Below are 25,000 nucleotides of genomic sequence, written 5' to 3' on the forward strand. Positions count from 1 at the left end.
TCCATCCAGCCAGCCAGCTACCTATCCATCCATCTGTCCACCCATCCATCTACCCACCCATCCATCCATCCATCTATCCATCCATCTCCTATCAATCCATCTGTCCATCCATCCATCCATCCATCTACCCATCCATCCATCTATCCATCCGTCTACCTATCCATCCATCTGTCCACCCATCCATCTACCCATCCATCCATCCATCCATCTATCCACCCATCCATCTACCCATCCATCCATCCATCCATCTATCCACCCATCCATCTACCCATCCATCCATCCATCCATCTATCCATCCATCCATCCATCTACCCATCCATCCATCTACCTATCCATCCATCTGTCCACCCATCTGTCCACCCATCCATCTACCCATCCATCCATCCATCCATCTACCTATCCATCCATCTGTCCACCCATCCATCTATGCATCTGTCTATCGACCTACCTCTCCATACATCCATCTAATTATCCATCTACCTGTCCATCCATCCATCTGTCCATCCACCTATCTGTCCGTCCATCTGTCTATCTACTTACGTACCTACCTACCTACCTACCTCCCCATCCACATTGAGGAGAGCCCAGCGGCCTCTTTTATCCCTCTGCTTTTCTCCCGCGTTCTGCTCCATGATATTAATGGATGGATGGCTGCAATATCCCCGGCTGGCGTTGCAGATGTTTATTGCTGTTCGGCTAATTGCCGCAGCCTTTAATTGTTTCTTTGGTTTGATGGATGGCGATGATGACAGGGGGGGAGGGGAGGGGGGGCTGGCCATTGTTCTTGCAGAAGGGAGGAAGGGAAGCAGGCCACGCTCCCTCCCTGCTTGGCATCCAAGCCACACACCCCGGCTTCGGTCCAAGCAAAGCGATATAAGCCAGCATCTCCCCAGATCGGGGATGGTTTCCTCTCCAATCTGTGATCCTTTGGGGCCTTTTTGGTGGTTGCTCCATATTATAATATAACTAGCTATGCTGTGGCGAAGTCTGGTGGTATGGGAAATAAAGTATTGAGGAATTGGTGGTAGTTAAGGTAAAGGGTAAACGTTTTCTCCTGACTCTGGGGTTGGTGCTCATCTCCATTTCTAAGCCGAAGAGCCGGCGTTGTCCGTAGACTCCTCCAAAGTCATGTGGCACGACTGCATGGAGCGCCGTTACTTTCCCGCCGGAGCAGTACCTATTCATCTACTCTCATTTGCATGTTTTTGAACTATAGGGTTGGCAGAAGCTGGGGCTAACAGTGGGGCCTCTCTCCGCTCCCCCAATTCAAACCTGCGACCTTTCAGTCCAGAAGTTCAGCAGGTTAGCACTTTAACACGCTGCACCATCAGGGGATATTATTTGCTAAAGATTGTGAATATACAATCTATATATATAAAAGAGTGATGGCATCAGGGCAGCGGACAAAACAACAAAAGGGCTAGAGGGCTAATCTCTGCCCACTTGGTCTCCTAGCAACCAACTCAGTCAAGGGACAGCCAGGGTTCAGTTAGGGGACAGGCAGATTTAGGCCTCACTTAGGCCTCTTCCACAGATTATCTGATTTGCACTGGATTATATGGCAGTGTAGACTCAAGGCCCTTCCACACAGCTATATAACCCATTTATAATCTTATATTATCTGCTTTGAACTGGATTATCTTGAGTCCACACTGCCAGATAATTTACTTCAATGTGCATTTTATACAGCTGTGTAGAAGGGGCCTCATATAATCCAGTTCTAAGCAGATAATATAAGATTATCAATATACAGTAGAGTCTCACTTATCCAACATAAACAGACCGGCAGAACGTTGGATAAGTGAATATGTTGGATAATAAGGGATTCAGGAAAAGTCGATTAAACATCAAATTAGGTCATCATTATACAAATTAAGCACCAAACTTCATGTTATACGACAAATTTGTCAGAAAAAGTAATTCCATGTGCAGTAATGCTATGTAGTAATTACTGTATTTACAAATTTACCACCAAAATATCACAATGAATTTAAAACACTGACTACAAAAACATTGACTACTAAAAAGCAGACTGTGTTGGATAATCTAGAACATTGGGTAAGCGAATGTTGGATAAGTGAGATTCTACTTTAATATGAAATAATTGCTGTGATAGAATAATACGGAACAATATAATCTCTAAAACCAGAACAGTAAATAAAGAGCAACACTCTGAAAGGAGGGAAATTAGGAATTCCACAAAGGAAACAATCAGGGCCAGCTAACAAAGACAAATATATATATATATATATATATATATATATATATATATATATATTGTATATTCACAATCTTTAGCAAATAATATCCCCTGATGGTGCAGCGAGTTAAAGCACTAACCTGCTGAACTTCTGGACTGAAAGGTTGCAGGTTTGAATTGGGGGAGAAGAGAGAGCCCCCACTGTTAGCCCCAGCTTCTGCCAACCCTATAGTTCAAAAACATGCAAATGAGAGTAGATGAATAGGTACTGCTCCGGCGGGAAGGTAACGGCGCTCCATGCAGTCATCCCACATGACCTTGGAGGAGTCTATGGACAACGCCGGCTCTTCGGCTTAGAAATGGAGATGAGCACCAACCTCCAGAGTAAGACACGACTGGACTTAATGTCAGGGGAAAACGTTTACCCTTGACCTTAACTACCACCAATTCCTCAATACTTTATTTCCCATACCACCAGACTTCGCCACAGCAACGCGTGGCCGGGCACAGCTAGTATAGTATAAAAGCTGTTGTGAGGTGGATTGAGAGATCCTAGAAAATGGGTCGAGAGGAGGTGGATAAACGGAACCGCGGATACTGGGTTCCATGCTGTACTCGCTTCTCCCTGGCGCAGCTGTCGAGCCCAAAGACGGCGCTGTAATTAAGGCTAATTTAACGAGAAAACTGGCTCGTTTTTGTGCCGGCAAGAGGGTTTTCCCTTCCGCAGATGTTCGGCGAGGCCTGTCATTTGGGTCCAAATCCAATTAGCGGACAAGGAAGGTGGCTGGGGATCCGTCCCGGGTTTTAGTCCGAACTATTTCCATATGGGACAATATAAGTAGCTCTAGCAATTAACCTATAACAAGTATGGGCAAACTTGGGCCCTGCAGGTGTTTTGGACTACAACTCCCACAATTCCGAACAGCCTACCGGCTGTTCGGAATTGTGGGAGTTGTAGTCCAAAACACCTGCAGGGCCCAAGTTTGCCCAGCAAATAGACACATAAATACATACAAACGTACATCCATTTGTATCATTTCCTTCCTCTTTTTTTTTTTTTTTTTTTTTGGTGGGCGATGATTAATTTGTGCAGGAAGCGGGCCAAGTTTTTAATTATCCACATCAAAGCGATCTCTTCCCTAAATAAACTTCCCCGTTATTTACTCGCCGAGCCGGCTTCGGGCGCCGGCGGCGGAGATCGGATCTTTTCTTTTGCTTCTTCCCTCGTTCGTTCGGAATTGAGAAAATGAAACAGTTTGCGATGTCCTCCTCCTCCTGCGCAAAGAGAGAAAATGGGAATTCGTCATGGAAATGGGTCTCGTAATGGTCTGGAACGAATGCACTTCGATGCCATTGCAAACCATGCGATGGAGTTCTGGGAGTTGTAGTTCCAAGGTGGTCAGACTCTATTTATGATGTCAGACTCTATTTACTCTATTTACTTCACAATTTAGTTCATTGGGAGTCTGGTTCTTGGAAGGTTTTTAAGCAGAAGCTGTATGGCCATCTGTCAGGAGGGTTTGTATGGTGCCCGGCAGGAGGAAGTTGAACTGAATGGCCATCTGTTGGGATTGGATTGTGTCTTGGCAGAAGCAGGTTGGACTGGATGTCCTTTGTGGCTCCTTCCAACTTGTAAGATTCATGACTATTGTTGACATATTTAAGCAGAGTCTGGATGGCCATCTGTCGGGAGGGTTTGTATGGTGCCCGGCAGGAGGAAGCTGAACTGAATGGCCATCTGTTGGGATTGGATTGTGTCTTGGCAGAAGCAGGTTGGACTGGATGTCCTTTGTGGCTCCTTCCAACTTGTAAGATTCATGACTATTGTTGACATATTTAAGCAGAGTCTGGATGGCCATCTGTCGGGAGGGTTTGTATGGTGCCTGGCAGAAGTAAGTTGAGCTGAATGGCCATCTATTGGGATTGGGTTGTGTCTTGGCAGAAGCAGGTTGGACTGGATGTCCTTTGTGGCCCCTTTCAACTTTTTAAAGCCAAGTCTGGATGGCCATCTGTCGGGAGGGTTTGTATGGTGCCCAGCAGAAGGAAGTTGAATGGAATGGCCATCTATTGGGATTGCATTGCATCTTGGCAGAAGCCTGTTTGACTGGATGTCCTTTGTGGCCCCTTCCAACTTGTAAGATTCAAGTCTGCTGTCGACATATTTAAGCAGAGTCTGGATGGCCATCTGTCAGGAGGGTTTGTATGGTGCCTGGCAGAAGGAAATTGAGCTGAATGGCCATCTGTTGGGATTGGGTTGTGTCTTTGCAGAAGCAGGTTGGATTGGATGTCCTTTGTGGCCCCTTCCGACTCTTTTAAGCAGAATCTGGATGGCCATCTGTCGGGAGGGTTTGTATGGTGACCGACGGAAGGAAGTTGAGCTGGATGGCCTTCTATTGGGATTGGATTGTGTCTTGGCAGAAGCAGGTTGGATTGGATGTCCTTTGTGGCCCCTTTCAACTTTTTAAAGCCAAGTCTGGATGGCCATCTATCGGGAGGGTTTCTATGGTGCCTGGCAGAAGGAAGTTGAACTGAATGGCCATCTATTGGGATTGCATTGCATCTTGGCAGAAGCAGGTTGGACTGGATGTCCATTTTGGCCCCTTCCAACTCTTTTAAGCAGAATCTGGATGGCCATCTGTCGGGAGGGTTTGTATGGTGCCCGGCAGGAGGAAGTTGAACTGAATGGCCATCTGTTGGGATTGGATTGTGTCTTGGCAGAAGCAGGTTGGACTGGATGTCCTTTGTGGCTCCTTCCAACTTGTAAGATTCATGACTATTGTTGACATATATAAGCAGAGTCTGGATGGCCATCTGTCGGGAGGGTTTGTATGGTGCCTGGCAGGAGTAAGTTGAGCTGAATGGCCATCTATTGGGATTGGGTTGTGTCTTGGCAGAAGCAGGTTGGACTGGATGTCCTTTGTGGCCCCTTTCAACTTTTTAAAGCCAAGTCTGGATGGCCATCTGTCGGGAGGGTTTGTATGGTGCCCAGCAGAAGGAAGTTGAATGGAATGGCCATCTATTGGGATTGCATTGCATCTTGGCAGAAGCCTGTTTGACTGGATGTCCTTTGTGGCCCCTTCCAACTTGTAAGATTCAAGTCTGCTGTCGACATATTTAAGCAGAGTCTGGATGGCCATCTGTCAGGAGGGTTTGTATGGTGCCTGGCAGAAGGAAATTGAGCTGAATGGCCATCTGTTGGGATTGGGTTGTGTCTTTGCAGAAGCAGGTTGGATTGGATGTCCTTTGTGGCCCCTTCCGACTCTTTTAAGCAGAATCTGGATGGCCATCTGTCGGGAGGGTTTGTATGGTGACCGGCGGAAGGAAGTTGAGCTGAATGGCCTTCTATTGGGATTGGATTGTGTCTTGGCAGAAGCAGGTTGGATTGGATGTCCTTTGTGGCCCCTTTCAACTTTTTAAAGCCAAGTCTGGATGGCCATCTATCGGGAGGGTTTCTATGGTGCCTGGCAGAAGGAAGTTGAACTGAATGGCCATCTATTGGGATTGCATTGCATCTTGGCAGAAGCAGGTTGGACTGGATGTCCATTTTGGCCCCTTCCAACTCTTTTAAGCAGAATCTGGATGGCCATCTGTCGGGAGGGTTTGTATGGTGCCCGGCAGGAGGAAGTTGAACTGAATGGCCATCTGTTGGGATTGGATTGTGTCTTGGCAGAAGCAGGTTGGACTGGATGTCCTTTGTGGCTCCTTCCAACTTGTAAGATTCATGACTATTGTTGACATATATAAGCAGAGTCTGGATGGCCATCTGTCGGGAGGGTTTGTATGGTGCCTGGCAGGAGTAAGTTGAGCTGAATGGCCATCTATTGGGATTGGGTTGTGTCTTGGCAGAAGCAGGTTGGACTGGATGTCCTTTGTGGCCCCTTTCAACTTTTTAAAGCCAAGTCTGGATGGCCATCTGTCGGGAGGGTTTGTATGGTGCCCAGCAGAAGGAAGTTGAATGGAATGGCCATCTATTGGGATTGCATTGCATCTTGGCAGAAGCCTGTTTGACTGGATGTCTTTTGTGGCTCCTTCCAACTTGTAAGATTCAAGTCTGCTGTCGACATATTTAAGCAGAGTCTGGATGGCCATCTGTCAGGAGGGTTTGTATGGTGCCTGGCAGAAGGAAATTGAGCTGAATGGCCATCTGTTGGGATTGGGTTGTGTCTTTGCAGAAGCAGGTTGGATTGGATGTCCTTTGTGGCCCCTTCCGACTCTTTTAAGCAGAATCTGGATGGCCATCTGTCGGGAGGGTTTGTATGGTGACCGGCGGAAGGAAGTTGAGCTGAATGGCCTTCTATTGGGATTGGATTGTGTCTTGGCAGAAGCAGGTTGGATTGGATGTCCTTTGTGGCCCCTTTCAACTTTTTAAAGCCAAGTCTGGATGGCCATCTATCGGGAGGGTTTCTATGGTGCCTGGCAGAAGGAAGTTGAACTGAATGGCCATCTATTGGGATTGCATTGCATCTTGGCAGAAGCAGGTTGGACTGGATGTCCATTTTGGCCCCTTCCAACTCTTTTAAGCAGAATCTGGATGGCCATCTGTCGGGAGGGTTTGTATGGTGCCCGGCAGGAGGAAGTTGAACTGAATGGCCATCTGTTGGGATTGGATTGTGTCTTGGCAGAAGCAGGTTGGACTGGATGTCCTTTGTGGCTCCTTCCAACTTGTAAGATTCATGACTATTGTTGACATATTTAAGCAGAGTCTGGATGGCCATCTGTCGGGAGGGTTTGTATGGTGCCTGGCAGGAGTAAGTTGAGCTGAATGGCCATCTATTGGGATTGGGTTGTGTCTTGGCAGAAGCAGGTTGGACTGGATGTCCTTTGTGGCCCCTTTCAACTTTTTAAAGCCAAGTCTGGATGGCCATCTGTCGGGAGGGTTTGTATGGTGCCCAGCAGAAGGAAGTTGAATGGAATGGCCATCTATTGGGATTGCATTGCATCTTGGCAGAAGCCTGTTTGACTGGATGTCTTTTGTGGCTCCTTCCAACTTGTAAGATTCAAGTCTGCTGTCGACATATTTAAGCAGAGTCTGGATGGCCATCTGTCAGGAGGGTTTGTATGGTGCCTGGCAGAAGTAAGTTGAACTGAATGGCCATCTATTGGGTTTGGATTTGTCTTGGCAAAAGCAGTTTGGACTGGATGTCCTTTGTGGCCCCTTCCAACTCTTTTAAGCAGAATCTGGATAGCCATCTGTCGGGAGGGTTTGTGTGGTGCCCGGCAGAAGTAAGTTGGACTGAATGGCCTTCTATTGGGATTGGATTGTGTCTTTGCAGAAGCAGGTTGGACTGGATGTCCTTTGTGGCCCCTTCCAACTTGTAAGATTCAAGTCTGCTGTCGACATATTTAAGCATAGTCTGGATGGCCATCTGTCGGGAGGGTTTGTATGGTGCCAGGCAGAAGGAAGTTGAACTGAATGGCCATCTATTGGGATTGGGTTGCATCTTGGCAGAAGCAGGTTTAACTGGATGTCCTTTGTGGCCCTTCCAACTCTTCTAAGCAGAATCTGGATGGACGTCTGTCGGGAGGGTTTCTATGGTGCCTGGGAGAAGAAAGTTAAACGGAATGGCCATCTATTGGGATTGGATTACTCCGTCTTGGCAGAAGCAGTTTGGACTGGATGCCCTTTGTGGCCCCTTCCAACTCTTTTATGTTGGAGTCTGCTATGGACATTTTTAAACAGAGTCTGGATGGCCATCTGGCAGGAGGGTTTGCATGGTGCCTGGCAGAAGTAAGTTGAACTGAATGGCCTTCTATTGGGATTGGCAGAAGCAGGTTGGACTAGATGTCCTTTGTGACCCTTTCCAACTCTTTTAAGACTCAGAGTCTGCTGTGGGCATTTTTAAGATGACCATCTGTTGGGAGGGTTTGTATGGTGCCTGGCAGAAGGAAATTGAGCTGAATGGCCATCTATTGGGATTGGATTGTGTCTTGGCAGAAGCAGGTTAGATTGGATGCCCCTTCCAACTTTTTAAAGCAGTCTGGATGGCCATCTGTCGGGAGGGTTTGTGTGGTGCCTGAAGTTGAACGGAATGGCCATTTTTCCGGCTTGGATTGCGTCTTGGCAGAAGCAGGTTGGACTGGATGTCCATTGCGGCCTCTTCCAACTCTTTTAAGTTGGGAGTCTTCTGTGGACGTTTTTAAGCAGAGTCTGGATGGTCATCTGTCGGGAGGGTTTGCATGGTGCCTGGCAGGAGGAAGTTGAACTGAATGGCTATATATTGAATCTGAAACTCTTTTGGTCATTACCAGCACTCACAAGGCTCCAGACCTTGTGAAACTACAACTCCCACGTATGTGCAGCCGGTGCCTGCATTTTGCCGGAAGAACCCGACTCGGAGTTGTTGGCTCAGCAAAAATAATAATTGCAATATATATATATATATATATTCCTGGGGTTTGAGTTTCGTCTACATCTCCTGGGTTGGCCTTCCGCCTTGAGACTCCGGCACCTGTTGCTCCGGCACACCTGTCCCGCCGTCTGGGGCTGGGGGTTGCGGTTCACCCTCTCCTCCTGGCAAAACGGAGGCGGGTTCGGATCTCGCCTGCCTCGGCACGCCCGGGCAGAAGCTTGGCTTCTCTTTGCGGAGGCGGCTCTCCGTTTCCCAACCTGGTGCGCAACGTTCACCTCTTTGCGCACATCAGAATCCTAGATTTGGAAGAGACCTCTTAGGCCATCCAGTCCAACCCCATTCTGCCAAGAAGCAGGAAAATCACCTTCAAAGCACCCCCGACAGAGTGAATTAGAACCAGACATCCTGAGGGGTGAGGTTGAATGGGCCTTAAGAAGCATTGCTAGTAACAAGGCAGCAGGAGACGCAAGATTCCCAGCTGAAGAGATCAAGCTGAAGAGATCAAGAGGAGGTGGTGAGACTATACACAAGATCTGTATAGGAAGGATAATAATATCGAGGATAGTGACGGTATGGTGACTGAATTAGAACCAGACATTCTGTGGAGTGAGGTTGAATGGGCCTTAAGAAGCATTGCTAGTAACAAGGCAGCAGGAGACGCAAGATTCCCAGCTGAAGAGATCAAGCTGAAGAGATCAAGAGGAGGTGGTGAGATTATACACAAGATCTGTATAGGAAGGATAATAATATCGAGGATAGTGACGGTATGGTGACTGAATTAGAACCAGACATTCTGTGGAGTGAGGTTGAATGGGCCTTAAGAAGCATTGCTAATAACAAGGCAGCAGGAGAGATCAAGAGAAGGTGGCAAGAATATACACAAGATTTGTATAGGAAGGATAATAATATTGAGAATAGTGACTGTGTGGTGAGTGAATTAGAACCAGACATCCTGACGAGCGAGGTTGAATGGGCCTTAAGAAGCATTGCTAATAACAAGGCAGCAGGAGATGACGGGATCCCAGCTGAAGAGATCTAGAAATGGTGGCAAGAATATACAGAAGATCTGTATAGGAAGGATAATAATATCGAGGATAGTGATGGTATGGTGAGTGAATTAGAACCAGACATCCTGAGGAATGAGGTTGAATGGGCCTTAAGAAGCATTGCTAATAACAAGGCAGCAGGAGAGCTCAAGAGAAGGTGGCAAGAATATAAGGAAGATCTGTATTGGAAGGATAATAATATTGAGGATAGCTTTGAAGGTGTGGTGAGTGAATTAGAACCAGACATCCTGAGGGGTGAGGTTGAATGGGCCTTAAGAAGCATTGCTAGTAACAAGGCAGCAGGAGACGCAAGAATCCCAGCTGAAGAGATCAAGCTGAAGAGATCAAGAGGAGGTGGTGAGACTATACACAAGATCTGTATAGGAAGGATAATAATATCGAGGATAGTGACGGTATGGTGACTGAATTAGAACCAGACATTCTGTGGAGTGAGGTTGAATGGGCCTTAAGAAGCATTGCTAATAACAAGGCAGCAGGAGAGATCAAGAGAAGGTGGCAAGAATATACACAAGATTTGTATAGGAAGTATAATAATATTGAGAATAGTGACTGTGTGGTGAGTGAATTAGAACCAGACATCCTGAGGAGCGAGGTTGAATGGGCCTTAAGAAGCATTGCTAATAACAAGGCAGCAGGAGAGATCAAGAGAAGGTGCCGAGACTATACAGAAGATCTGTATAGGAAGGATAATAATATCGAGGATAGTGATGGTGTGGTGAGTGAATTAGAACCAGACATCCTGAGGAGTGAGGTTGAATGGGTCTTAAGAAGCATTGCTAATAACAAGGCAGCAGGAGAGATCGAGAGAAGGTGTCAAGAATATACAGAAGATCTGTATAGGAAGGATAATAATATCGAGGATAGTGACGGTGTGATGAGTGAACTAGAACTAGACATCCTGAGGAGCGAGGTTGAATGGGCCTTAAGAAGCATTGCTAATAACAAGGCAGCAGGAAAGATCAAGAGAAGGTGGCAAGAATATACACAAGATCTGTATAGGAAGGATAATAATATCGAGGATAGTGATGGTGTGGTGAGTGAATTAGAACCAGACATCCTGTGGAATGAGGTTGAATGGGCCTTAAGAAGCATTGCTAATAACAAGGCAGCAGGAGACGGAGGTTTCCCAGCTGAAGAGATCAAGAGGAGGTGGTGATACTATTCACAAGATCTGTATAAGATTTGTGCAAGAACTTCTCTTGGTATCATAGACTTGGAAGGGAACCCCAAAGACCATCAAGTCCATCTCCATTCTGCCAAGACACAATTCAAGCCCTCCCGACAGATGGCCACCCAGCCTCATAGACATTAGCAGGTTCATAGAAAAATAGAGCTAGAGAATCAAAGACTCCCAGAGTCAGAAAAGATCCCCAAAGGCCATCGAGTGCTGGAACGAAAGGCACAATCAAAGCCCTCCCGACAGATGGCCACCCAGCCTCTTGTTTATAAAATCTCCAGTTTTGGAACCGATATCCTTGTCTCCCGTTTTCCTAGCCCTGGAAATCTCAATAAAACTCCACTAACGGATGGCTCGCTCTGCAGGAAAGACCCGTCTCGAAGGCCCCAAAAGCAAAATCCCTGAAGCCAGAAACGAACGAGAAAGAGAGAGAAGGAACTTGACGGACAGGTTCTTTCTTGCAGCCTTAAGGGGATGGATGCCTTCCGGGGAAATATATATCGGAGGGAGTGGATGCTGCTTAAACGGAGCCAATCTCTTGGAACGGCATGGATTCCGCCTAAACATTCGGAAAAACTGCCTGAAAGTTTGAGCAGTTTGAAAGTCGAATATACTGCCTTGGATTTTTTAAAAACCAGGAGCTGAATGGCCATCTGTCGGGAGGGCTTTGATGATGTCTTTATGGCAAAATGGGGTTAGACTGGATGCCCTTTAGGGGTCTCTTCCAAGTCTATGAATCTATGATTCAATGAGGATGGATGGCCGTCTGAGAAGAGGGATTTGATGGTGCCTTTATTGCAAAATGGGGTCAGACTGGATGCCCTTTAGGGGTCTCTTCCAAGTCTATGAATCTATGATTCAATGAGGATGGATGGCCATCTGAGAGGAGGGATTTGATGGTGCCTTTATGGCAAAATGGGGTCAGACTGGATGCCCTTTTGGGGTCTCTTTCAGCTCTAGGATTCTATGATTCAATGAGGATGGATGGCCATCTGAGAAGAGGGATTTGATGGTGCCTTTATTGCAAAATGGGGTCAGACTGGATGCCCTTTTGGGATCCCTTCCAGCTCTAGGATTCTATGATTCAATGGGGCTGGATGGCCATCTCTCGGGAGGGCTTTGATGGTGCCTTTATGCTAAGGCTTCCCCGTCTGCGCAGGGTTCCATACTTCGTGCTTTAACAACACAACTGTTCAATGCTAAGGCTTCCCCGTCTGCGCAGGGTTCCATACTTCGTGCTTTAACAACACAACTGTTCAATGCTAAGGCTTCCCCGTCTGCGCAGGGTTCCATACTTCGCTCTTTAACAACACAACCGTTCAATGCTAAGGCTTCCCCGTCTGCGCAGGGTTCCGTACTTCGCTCTTTAACAACACAACCGTTCAATGCTAAGGCTTCCCCATCTGCGCAGGGTTCCATACTTCGTGCTTTAACAACACAACCGTTCAATGCTAAGGCTTCCCCATCTGCGCAGGGTTCCATACTTCGTGCTTTAACAACACAACTGTTCAATGCTAAGGCTTCCCCGTCTGCGCAGGGTTCCATACTTCGCTCTTTAACAACACAACCGTTCAATGCTAAGGCTTCCCCGTCTGCGCAGGGTTCCGTACTTCGCTCTTTAACAACACAACCGTTCAATGCTAAGGCTTCCCCATCTGCGCAGGGTTCCATACTTCGTGCTTTAACAACACAACCGTTCAATGCTAAGGCTTCCCCATCTGCGCAGGGTTCCATACTTCGTGCTTTAACAACACAACCGTTCAATGCTAAGGCTTCCCCATCTGCGCAGGGTTCCATACTTCGTGCTTTAACAACACAACTGTTCAATGCTAAGGCTTCCCCGTCTGCGCAGGGTTCCATACTTCGCTCTTTAACAACACAACCGTTCAATGCTAAGGCTTCCCCGTCTGCGCAGGGTTCCGTACTTCGCTCTTTAACAACACAACCGTTCAATGCTAAGGCTTCCCCGTCTGCGCAGGGTTCCATACTTCGTGCTTTAACAACACAACCGTTCAATGCTAAGGCTTCCCCATCTGCGCAGGGTTCCATACTTCGTGCTTTAACAACACAACTGTTCAATGCTAAGGCTTCCCCGTCTGCGCAGGGTTCCATACTTCGCTCTTTAACAACACAACCGTTCAATGCTAAGGCTTCCCCGTCTGCGCAGGGTTCCGTACTTCGCTCTTTAACAACACAACCGTTCAATGCTAAGGCTTCCCCATCTGCGCAGGGTTCCATACTTCGTGCTTTAACAACACAACCGTTCAATGCTAAGGCTTCCCCATCTGCGCAGGGTTCCATACTTCGTGCTTTAACAACACAACCGTTCAATGCTAAGGCTTCCCCGTCTGCGCAGGGTTCCATACTTTGCATTTTAACAACACAACCGTTCAATGCTAAGGCTTCCCCGTCTGCGCAGGGTTCCCTACTTCGCGCTTTAACAACACAACCGTTCAATGCTAAGGCTTCCCCGTCTGCGCAGGGTTCCATACTTCGCGCTTTAACAACACAACCGTTCAATGCTAAGGCTTCCCCGTCTGCGCAGGGTTCCCTACTTCGCGCTTTAACAACACAACCGTTCAATGCTAAGGCTTCCCCGTCTGCGCAGGGTTCCATACTTCGCTCTTTAACAACACAACCGTTCAATGCTAAGGCTTCCCCGTCTGCGCAGGGTTCCGTACTTCGCTCTTTAACAACACAACCGTTCAATGCTAAGGCTTCCCCGTCTGCGCAGGGTTCCATACTTTGCGCTTTAACAACACAACCGTTCAATGCTAAGGCTTCCCCGTCTGCGCAGGGTTCCATACTTTGCGCTTTAACAACACAACCGTTCAATGCTAAGGCTTCCCCGTCTGCGCAGGGTTCCATACTTCGCTCTTTAACAACACAACCGTTCAATGCTAAGGCTTCCCCGTCTGCGCAGGGTTCCATACTTCGCTCTTTAACAACACAACCGTTCAATGCTAAGGCTTCCCCGTCTGCGCAGGGTTCCATACTTTGCGCTTTAACAACACAACCGTTCAATGCTAAGGCTTCCCCGTCTGCGCAGGGTTCCATACTTTGCGCTTTAACAACACAACCGTCCAATAGTAAGGCTTCCCCGTCTGCGCAGGGTTCCATACTTCGCGCTTTAACAACACAACCGTTCAATGCTAAGGCTTCCCCGTCTGCGCAGGGTTCCATACTTCGCACTTTAACAACACAACCGTTCAATGCTAAGACTTCCCTCCAAATGGAAGTAACTGTAGAGGAGAGTCAAGGGAAAAAGACATACCAGGAGTTACGAAGGTGGAGGCATTACTTTTTATTCCTCTCTCATATTATTCTATGATTCTCTGCCACTCCCGAAGCAACTTTAATTCCACTCGGGTGATGCTCGGTTGCCGCCACCAGCTGGGAAGCAATTTCCCCCGGCCGCTTGATGGGATTGCGTGACGCACCTTCTCCGAAGAAGACCTCTAATAACATCCACTAATTTAATCTTCGCAGCTTTGTGCGCCAGGCAAAGAAGCTTCCCTGAGCTTCTCCTCTAATCCTCCGGCGACAGAGCAATCGGCTCCGTCCAGGAGGAACAGCGGAGGCCCGTTTTCCTTCTCTCGCCTTCCAAGGCTGCATCTTCGCTGCCGAATTGATGCAGTTTGGTACCACTTTGAACCCCATTCCATAGCACTGTGACATGATGAGGATTATTATTATTGTTGTTATTGTTGTTGTTATTAAATCGGAGATGAGATCCCTTCTCAAACAGTTTCCCGTTTTGTTTTGGCTTGGCACTAAGTTGACCATATTGACCCGAATCTAATGCGCACCTTAGTTTTGTCGAGGCCATTTCTCCCCTGAAGGTGAGCATTAGATTCAAGTCCATAGTGTATTTTTATATACCGTATACTCAAGTATAAGCCGACCCGAATATAAGCCAAGGCACCTTATTTTACCACAAAAAAACTGGGAAAATATTGAATCCAGTATAAGCCGTGAGGTCTCTTCCGACTCTATGATTCTATGATTAAGCCAAGGGTGGTAAATTTCAGAAATAAAAATAGATACAGTAGAGTCTCACTTATCCAAGCTAAACGGGCCGGCAGAAGCTTGGATAAGCGAATATTTTGGATAATAAGGAGGGATTAAGGAAAAGCCTATTAAACATCAAATTAGGTTATGCTTTTACAAATTAAGCACCAAAACTTCATGTTATACAACATATTTGACAGAAAAAGCAGTTCAATACGCAGTAATGCTATGTAGTAGTTACTGTATTTACAAATTTAGCACCAAAATATCATGATATATAGAAAACATTGACTAAAAAAATGCGTTGGATAATCCAGAACGTTGGATAAGCGAGTGTTGGATAAGTGAGACTCTACTGTACCAGTAAAATTACATTAATTGAGGCATCAGTAGGTTAAATGTTTTTGAATATTTACATAAAGCTCAAATTTTAGATAAGACTGTCCAACTCTGATCAAATCATTATTCTCATCTTCTTCAATGTCAATGTGCTTATGTGTCGTTTTAATAATAATAGAGTAAAATAATACATGTAATAATAATAATAATAAATAGAGTAAAATAATACATGTAATAATAGAGTAAAATAATAAATGCAATAATAATAATAATAAGATCAGAGTGAAATAATAAATGTATTAATAATAATAATAAAAATAGAGTAAAATAAATGTAATAGTAGCAACAATAATAGAGAAAAATAATAAATGTAATAATACCAATAATATAGAGAAAAATAATCAATGTCGAGTATAAACTGACCCAAATATAAGCCAACCAGGACCCCCACCCGAGTATAAGCCGAGGTGGGCTTTTTTAGTCTTAAAAAAGGGCTGAAAAACTAGGCTTTTATACTTGAGTATATACAGTATATTGGGGCGAAGTAGATCTCCCAGAATCCCTCGCAACACATCCTGGGAAATGTAGTCTAAATAGAGCTCTAGTGATGGCCAAATTGGCAACGTCTTAGGACAAGCTTATCTCCTTTCACGGGTGCATCCACACTGTCGAATTAATCCAGTTTGGCCCTGGTTGATCTGCCATGGCTTGGGGATATAGGATCACGAAAGTTGTTGTTTTTGCAAGGTCTTTTATCTTCTCTACCAAAGACTGCAAACGACAACATCTATGACCCCAAAGCACTGAGTTGTTGTTGTTGTTGTTATTGTTGTTGCTATTATTATTATTATTATTTTATTATGACACAACAAACAAGATAGATATGCTGGATTTCGTATCACAAAATCACAAGTCGAACACTTCCCAAGTGTCTAGGACTGTGTAATGTTACATTATTATTATTATTATTATTATTATTATTATTATTACACAGCAAACAAGATAGTTATGCTGGATTTCGTATCACAAAATCACAAGTCGAACACTTCCCAAGTGTCTAGGACTGTGTGATGTTACATTATTATTATTATTATTATTATTATTATTATTATTATTATTATTATTATTATTATGACACAGCAAACAAGATAGTTATGCTGGATTCCGTATCACAAAATCACAAGTCGAACACTTCCCAAGTGTCTAGGACTGTGTGATGTATTTTCGGATGATGTGTGCAGATCCCAGTCGGGTGGCCTTTTGCAGTTGGCAGATCGTGATTTTGTCAATGTCTATTGTTTCCAAATGCCGGCTGAGATCTTTTGGCACGGCACCCAGTGTGCCCCTCACCACCGGGACCACCTGCACTGGTTTCTGCCAGAGTCTTTGCAGTTCCATCTTGAGGTCCTGATAGCGGCTGAGTTTTTCCTGTTGTTTTTCGTCAATGCGACTGTCACCTGGGATGGCGACATCAATGATCCAAACCTTTTTCTTTTCCACAACTGTGATGTCTGGTGTGTTGTGTTCCAGAACTTTGTCAGTCTGGATTCGGAAGTCCCACAGTATCTTTGCATGCTCATTTTCCAATACTTTTGCAGGTTTGTGATCCCACCAGTTCTTTGCTGCTGGCAGCAAACTGTTATTATTATTATTATTATTATTATTATTATTATTATTATTATTATTATTATTATTATTATTATTATTTTCTTATGACACAGCAAACAAGATAGACATGCTGGATTTCGTATCACAGAATCACAAGTCGAACACTTCCTAAGTGTCTAGGACTGTGTGATGTATTTTCGGATGATGTGTGCAGATCCCAGTCGGGTGGCCTTTTGCAGTTGACAGATCATTATTATTATTATTATTATTATTATTATTATTATTATTATTATTATTATTATTATTATTAGCTGTGCCCGGCCATGCATTGCTGTGGCATATGGGAATCCTTTGTTGGCTAGGTGGTATAGCAGTGAATAGCCTTGCAGCCTCAAAGCCTGGCTGTTTTCCTTTTATGGGAGTCCTTGTTTGGCAAGCTTGAATTGCACTTAATAGTCTTGCAGCTTAAAAGCCTGGCCGCTTTCTACATATGGGCAATGTGTTTTCTTTTTTCTTTTGGATGTTCAGTCCTTGGAAAGTGATTAGTTTTGTGGCCAAATTTGGTGTGATTTGGCCCAGTGGTTTTGTTATTAACTCAGTCCTACTTATGTACATCTATATATATAAAAGGGTAATGAAATTTCAGCCTAGGACAAAACAACAAAACTACACATCCCAGAAACACTAAACTTGGCAGCACAACCCCTCATCCATGCCTCTATGTTCATACAACAAAAAGCTCCAGCTGCTCCAGAAAACGGCCAGGCTTTGGGACTGCAAGGCGATCCCATAAGGATTCCCATAAGGCACAGCAATGCGTGGCCGGGCAAAGCTAGTTACATATATAAAGATTATTATTATTATTATTACTAACTGTGCCCGGGCACGCGTTGCTGTGCCAAAGTGGTGGTGGTATTGGTTAAAAATTGTTGAGTAATTTTTATTTGACGTTATTTGCATTTTTTTATTAATTTTATTGTAAGTTATATTTTTATTTATTATATTTTATTATTTTCTTGTATTATTTTTAGCTATTTTCTGTTATAGTATTTTATTGTATTAATTTTTAGTGGTTTTTATTATTTTTTATTGGGTTGCTAGGAGACCAAGTTAGAGGAGCTTAGCCTTCTAACTGGCAGCAATTGGATAAAAGCAATTATTCCTCTCTCTCAAATTAGGACTTTATTTTTCTTTTCTTTTTGTTGTATCAACGTAGAGGCGTGGATGATGGATTGTGTTGTCAAATTTCGAGGTTGGGGGGCCTGTAGTTTTGTTGTTTTGTGGGTCGCCGTGATGCCATCACTCTTTTATATATATAGATAGCACTGAGCCTATATTATCTATCTATATATATATAAAAGAGTGATGGCATCACGGCAGCGGACAAAACAACAAAAGTAAACACCCCACAACCTCGAAAATTGACAACACAACCCATCATCCATGCCTCTAGGTTGATACAACAAAAAGAAAAGAAAAATAAAGTCCTAATTAGAGGGAGAGGAATAATTGTTTTTATCCAATTGCTGCCAGTTAGAAGGCTAAGCTCCGCTCACTTGGTCTCCTAAGCAACCCACTCAGCCCAGGGGACCCTTTACCTTAACTACCACCAATTCCTCAATACTTTATTTCCCATACCACCATACTTCGCCACAGCAACGTGTGGCCGGGTACAGCTAGTTATTATTATATTGTCTTTGTGTTTATATTTGTTTATGTTTATTTATATCCAGCTTTTTCCGTCCATAAGGAGACTCAAAGCAGGTAACATTCTTCCGAGCCATGGGAATGTGTTGGAGTCTCATTTTAGGAAAGTGGAATATTCATCACAATGGTGTCTCTATTTTTGAAACCTCTAGAAATTTGGGAAGGAAGGGACGTTTCGCTTCGGGGGAAACATTTAAGACCTTTTCTTGCAAATCCTGACTACAAAGACCCTTGGGCTGCAAACACCCTCTTTTCTCCATTTCCTTGCTGCCGAAATCCATTAATTCCATTTGCGGCGAGAGCAAATTCCCAATCAATATTCGGCGCAGGGCTCCGTTGGGTGCCAACCGCCACCGCCTCGGCGCCTCGGTTTCCAGCGCGAATTCGCACCCGCCTCCCCGCTGGGCCCTAATGAACGGCAGACGGGGCTGCTGGGATCCCGCCTGGGAAGGAAAAGAAGAAATATTATCCCGTCCACATTTGCCTGTCTGGCAGCGGAGCAAACACAAGGCCAAAACCTCTGCTGGAAGTGGCACAACTGCCACTTGAAACCATATTCAAGGCTTGGAGTTGGATGGGACCCCAAAGGCCATCCATTCCAACCCCACCTAAGCCCTCCCGACAGATGGCCAGCCTCTGAATCATAGAATTGTCTTAGAGAGCTACTGCTTGCAACCATATACACTTCTTGGAGTCATAGGATCCTTGAGTTAGATGGGACCCCAATGGCCATCCCTTCCAACCCCACATAAGCCCTCCCGACAGATGGCCAGCCTCTGAATCATAGAATTACCTTAGAGAGCTGCCGCTTGCAACCCTATACACGACTTGGAGTCATAGGATCCTAGAGTTGGATGGGACCCCCAATGGCCATCCATTCCAACCCCACCTAAGCTCTCCCGACAGATGGCCATCCAGCCTCTGAATCATAGATTTACCTTAGAGAGCTGCCACTTGCAACCCTATACACGGTTTCGAATTATACAATCCTCAAAGTGGGACCTCAGTGGCCATCCAGTCCAACCCCCTTCTGCCATAAGGGAAGACACCATCCAAGCCCTCCCGACAGATGGCCAGCCTCTGAATCATAGATTTACCTTAGAGAGCTGCCGCTTACAACCATATGTAAGGCTTGGAGTCATACAATCCTTGAGATGGTGCCTTTATGGAAAAATGAGGTTGGACTGGATGCCCTTTAGGTGTCCCTTCCAACCCTAAGATTCTATGATTTAATGAGGATGGATGGCCATCAGTCGGGAGGGTTTTGATATGGTGCCTTTATGGCAAAATAGTGTTGGACTGGATGCCTTTAGGGGTCCCTTCCAAGTCTAGGATTCTATGATTCAATGAAGCTGGATGGCTATCTGTCAGGAGGGCTTTGGTTATGCCTATCTGGCAAAATAGGGTTGGACTGGATGCCCTTTAGGGGTCCCTTCCAACTCTAGGAGTCTATTATTCAATGAGTCCAGATGGCCATCTGTCAGGAGGTGTTTCTGCCTGGAAGAAGGGGGTTAGATTGGATGGCCTTTTGGGGTCCTTTTCAGGTCTAGGATTCTATAGCTCAATGAGGATGGATGGCCATCTGTCGGGAGGGAGGTGTTTCTGCATGGGAGAAGGGGGTTAGACTGGATGGCCTTTTGGGGTCCCTTACAACCCTAGGATTCTGTGATTCAATGAGGATGGATGGCCATCTGTCAGGAGGTGTTTCTGCCTGGAAGAAGGGGGTTAGACTGGATGGCCTTTTGGGGTCCTTTTCAGGTCTAGGATTCTATAGCTCAATGAGGATGGATGGCCATCTGTCGGGAGGGAGGTCTTTTTTCCTGGGAGAAGGGGGTTGGACTGGATGGCCTTTTGGGGTCCCAACTTGAGGTTTCTCTGAAAGCCGAAGCCCCAGATTCTAGGGCATCCCACCTGCTTGGTCTTTGAGTCTGTTTTTCCCGGACTGTGTGTGGGGTCAGGGCCCAGAGGCCGGACCCAAAGGGACGTTTCTCGAGGGCACCGAGGGGCACGGCCGTCTCTGTGGGCCGAGAGAGCCCCGGTCGTCATCTGAAAAGGCCTGGAAAGCGTTTGCCAATTAGAAAGGCCATTGATCCTCCATCCTGAGAGGCATCAATTAAAACCACCTCCTGTCGCCCGACTGTCCTTTCTCTCTCCGTCTCCATTAATCAGCGGCTCCCGCTTTTCATTCAGGCTTCTTTCATCCCTCCATCGAGTTGTTATTGCATCTTTCCTGGTTCCTCTGAGGCCTCTGTCCCCTCCTCCGTTATCTCATTCCCTCCTTCTCCATCTCTCTTCCCCTGACAAGGAGGTCACCCTGGGAATACAAATGGGAATGGAAAAGGCATGTGCCTCTGTGAGTGCGGTTCTCTTTCCTCTTCGATTCCTGGAAGGCCGTCCAGAATGGCTGGGATTTTGGGGACACTGGGATTCTTGTTCTTTCGTTGGATGGAGAATCTTTATTTATTATTTACAGCTTCAAGATTGATATAACTTCATGTCAAGATGTTTTCTGATGGCATTAGCTGTTTACTTCTGAGGCTGAGAGAGTGTGGTTTGCCTCAAATCACCATCTAAGGTCTCGATGGCCTCATATCACTCCTTAAGGTCCATGGCCTCGAGTAACCCCTTAAGGTCACCATGGCCTTGAAGGTCTCCATGGCCTTGAAGGTCTCCATGGTCTTGAAGGTCTCCATGGTTTTGAAAGTCTCCATGGCCTTGAAGGTCTCCATGGCCTTGAAGGTCTCCATGGCCTTGAAGGTCTCCATGGTCGTGAAGGTCTCCATGGCCTTGAAGGTCTCCATGGTCTTAAAGGTTTCCATGGCCTTGAAGGTCTCCATGGCCTCAAATCACCCCATAAAGTCTACATGCTCTCCAATCACCCCATAAGATCTCCATGACTTCGAATCACCCCATAAGGTCTCCATGGCCTCGAATCACCCATAAGGTCTCCATGACCTTGAAGGTCTCCATGGCCTTGAAGACGTTCATGGCCTTGAAGGTCTCCATGGCCTCGAATCATCCCATAAGGTCTCCATGGCCTTGATGATCTCCATGGCCTTGAATCATCCCATAAGATCTCCATGGCCTTGAAGGTCTCCATGGCCTCAAATCTCCCCATAAAGTCTCCATGGCCTTATATCACCCTAAGGTCTCCATGGCCTCGAATCATCCCATAAGATCTCCATGGCCTTGAAGGTCTCCATGGCCTCAAATCTCCCCATAAAGTCTCCATGGACTTATATCACCCTTAAGGTCTCCATGACCTCGAATCATCCCATAAGGTCTTCATGGTCTCGAATCACCCCATAAATTCTCCATGGCCTTGAAGGTCTCCATGGCCTCGAATCACCCCATAAGGTCTCCATGGCCTTGAAGTTCTCCATGGCCTCAAATCACCCCATAAGGTCTCCATGGCCTCGAATCATCCCATAAGGTCTCCATGGCCTTGTATCACCCTTAAGGTCTCCATGGGCTCGAATTGCCCCATAAGGTCTCCATGGCTTTGTATCACCCTTAAGGTCTCCATGGCCTCGAATCATCCCATAAGGTCTCCATGGCCTTGAATATCTCCATGGCCTTGAATCATCCCATAAGATCTCCATGGCCTTGAAGGTCTCCATGGCCTCAGATCTCCCCATAAAGTCTCCATGGACTTATATCACCCTTAAGGTCTCCATGGCCTCGAATCATTCCATAAGGTCTCCATGGCCTTGAAGATCTCCATGGTCTCAAATCACCCCTTAAGATTTCCATGGTCTTGAAGGTCTCCATGGCCTTGAATCATCCCATAAGGTCTCCATGGCCTCGAATCATCCCATAAGGTCTCCATGGCCTTGGATGTCTCCATGGCCTCAACTCATCCCATAAGGTCTCCATGGCCTCGAATCATCCCATAAGATCTCCATGGTCTCGAAGGTCTCCATGGCCTTGAATCATCCCATAAGGTCTCCATGGCCTTGAAGGTCTCCAGGGCCTCGAATCACCCCATAAGGTCTCCATGGCCTTGAAGGTCTCCATGGCCTTGAATCATCCCATAAGTTCTCCATGGCCTTGAAGGTCTCCATGGCCTCAAATCACCCCATAAGTTCTCCATGGCCTTGAAGGTCTCCATGGCCTCAAATCTCCCCATAAAGTCTCCATGGCCTTATATCACCCTTAAGGTCTCCATGGCCTCGAATCATCCCATAAGGTCTTCATAGTCTTGAATCACCCCATAGGTTCTCCATGGCCTTGAAGGTCTCCATGGTCTCAAATCACCCCATAAGTTCTCCATGGCCTTGAAGGTCTCCATGGCCTCGAATCGCCCCATAAGGTCTCCATGGCCTCAGATCACCCCATAAGGTCTCCATGGCCTTGAAGATCTTCATGGCCTCGAATCACCCCATAAGGTCTCTATGGCCTTATATCACCCTTAAGGTCTCCATGGCCTCAAATCATCCCATAAGGTCTCTATGGCCTTGAAGGTCTCCATGGCCTCGAATCGCCCCATAAGGTCTCCATGGCCTCAGATCACCCCATAAGTTCTCCATGGCCTTGAAGGTCTCCATGGCCTCGAATCGCCCCATAAGGTCTCCATGGCCTTGAAGGTCTCCATGGCCTTGAAGGTCTCCATGGCCTCGAATCACCCCATAAGGTCTCCATGGCCTCGAATCACCCCATAAGGTCTCCATGGCCTCGAATCGTCCCATAAGGTCTCCATGGCTGCGAATCACCCCATAAGGTCTCCATGGCCTCGTATCATTCCATAAGATCTCCATGGCCTTGAAGGTCTCCATGGCCTCGAATCACCCCATAAGTTCTCAATGGCCTTTAAGGTTTCCAGGGCCTCGACTCATCCCATAAGGTCTCCATGGCCTTGAAGGTCTCCATGGCCGCGAATCACCCCATAAGGCCTCCATGGCCTCGAATTGCCCCATAAGGTCTCCATGGCCTTGAAGGTCTCCATGGCCTCGAATCGCCCCATAAGGTCTCCATGGCCTTGAAGATTTCCATGGCCTCAAATTGCCCATAAGGTCTCCATGGCCTTTAAAGTCTCCATGGCCCTGAATCACTCCATAAGGTCTCCATGGCTTAGCAGGGATTCGAACCCCGATCTCTCCGAACCGGATTCCAAAGCTTAACCTACTAATATCAGGACCTGCCAGATCCTATTACGACTCTTGGCCCACCTTGTAATCCGGTCTGATGTTTTGCTTCTGGGCCCCCTTTTTTCCAATGTCCTTGTTTGATTTCCGTTCCCCCCAAAATGGAGCCTCGAGGCAGCTCTGGAAAAAAGGAGCAAAAGCAGAGACAAAGAGAGATGCGGCAGCCGGCGAGGCGATTAAGATGCAACTAAACAAACGGTTGTATCAAAACCGCCGGCGGATTCAAAGGGATCCCTAAAGTGTCACGTTCAAAGCTCAAAGGAAAGGCAGCCCCGGAATAAAAGGGATTTTTTTCTCTCCTCCTGAGACGGAAAAGACTTCATTCATAAGCACTGACAACGGGTAGATCCCGGCAGACTTAATGCATTCACTTATTTTTTTAATTACTGTATATACTCGAGTATAAGCCTAGTTTTTCAGCCTTTTTTTAAGACTGAAAAAGCCCCCCTCGGCTTATACTCCTGGTTGGCTTATATTTGGGTCAGCTTATACTCGAGAATATATGGTACATTGATTATTTTTCTCTATTATTATTGGTATTATTACATTTATCATTTTTCTCTATTGTTGCTACTATTACATTTATTTTACTTTATTTTTATTTTTATTATTAATACATTTATTATTTCACTCTGATCTCATTATTATTATTGCATTTATTATTTTACTTTATTTTTATTTTTATTATTAATACATTTATTATTTCACTCTGATATTATTATTATTGCATTTATTATTTTACTCTATTTTTATTTTTATTATTAATACCTTTATTATTTCACTCTGATCTTATTATTATTGCATTTATTATTTTACTCTATTTATTATTACTTGTATTATTTTCCTTATTATTAATACATTTATTATTTCACTCTGATATTATTATTATTATTGCATTTATTATTTTACTCTATTTATTATTACTTGTATTATTTTCCTGTATTTACTATTATTATCATTATTACATGTATTATTTTACTTTATTATTATTAAAAGCACATTGACATTGAAGAAGATGAGAATAATGATTTAATCAGAGTTGGACAGTCTTATCTCAAATTTGAGCTTGATGTAAATATTCAAAAATTTAACCTACTGATGCCTCTATTAATGCAATTTTATTGGTATCTATATTTATTTCCGAAATTTATCACCCTCGGCTTATACTTGAGTCAATGTTTTCCCAGTTTTTTTGTGGTAAAATTAGGTGCCTCGGTTTATATTCGGGTCGGCTTATACTCAAATATATACGGTACATGTGGCAACTATTCAATGCCTCGACACATACGGAAAGCTTAAAATAAATCAAATTATAATTAATTATTATTACATGTATTATAATTAATTATTATTACGTATTATTTTCCTGTATTTATTATTATTATTATTATTACATG

At 45.3% G+C, this 25,000-nt stretch overlaps 2 protein-coding genes across 2 annotated transcripts in view; both read left to right on the top strand.

The window, feature by feature from the left end:
• The window catches only part of LOC134294412 (splicing factor 3A subunit 2-like), a gene marked incomplete at its 5' end in the record, with an annotated part of 1,629 nt that extends 963 nt beyond the window's left edge, over positions 1 to 666 (top strand). The window contains one exon of the mRNA XM_062965367.1: positions 1 to 666. This exon is cut by the window's left edge and continues 963 nt beyond it. Within this exon, the coding sequence (XP_062821437.1) occupies positions 1 to 468 (468 nt within the window).
• Positions 1 to 25,000, top strand: part of sema6c (semaphorin 6C) — a 220,482-nt gene that overhangs the window by 16,209 nt on the left and 179,273 nt on the right. The gene's annotated exons all lie outside the window — the stretch shown is intronic.

This window comes from Anolis carolinensis, unplaced genomic scaffold (assembly GCF_035594765.1).
Source record: "Anolis carolinensis isolate JA03-04 unplaced genomic scaffold, rAnoCar3.1.pri scaffold_14, whole genome shotgun sequence".
NCBI classification, from domain to species: domain Eukaryota; kingdom Metazoa; phylum Chordata; class Lepidosauria; order Squamata; family Dactyloidae; genus Anolis; species Anolis carolinensis.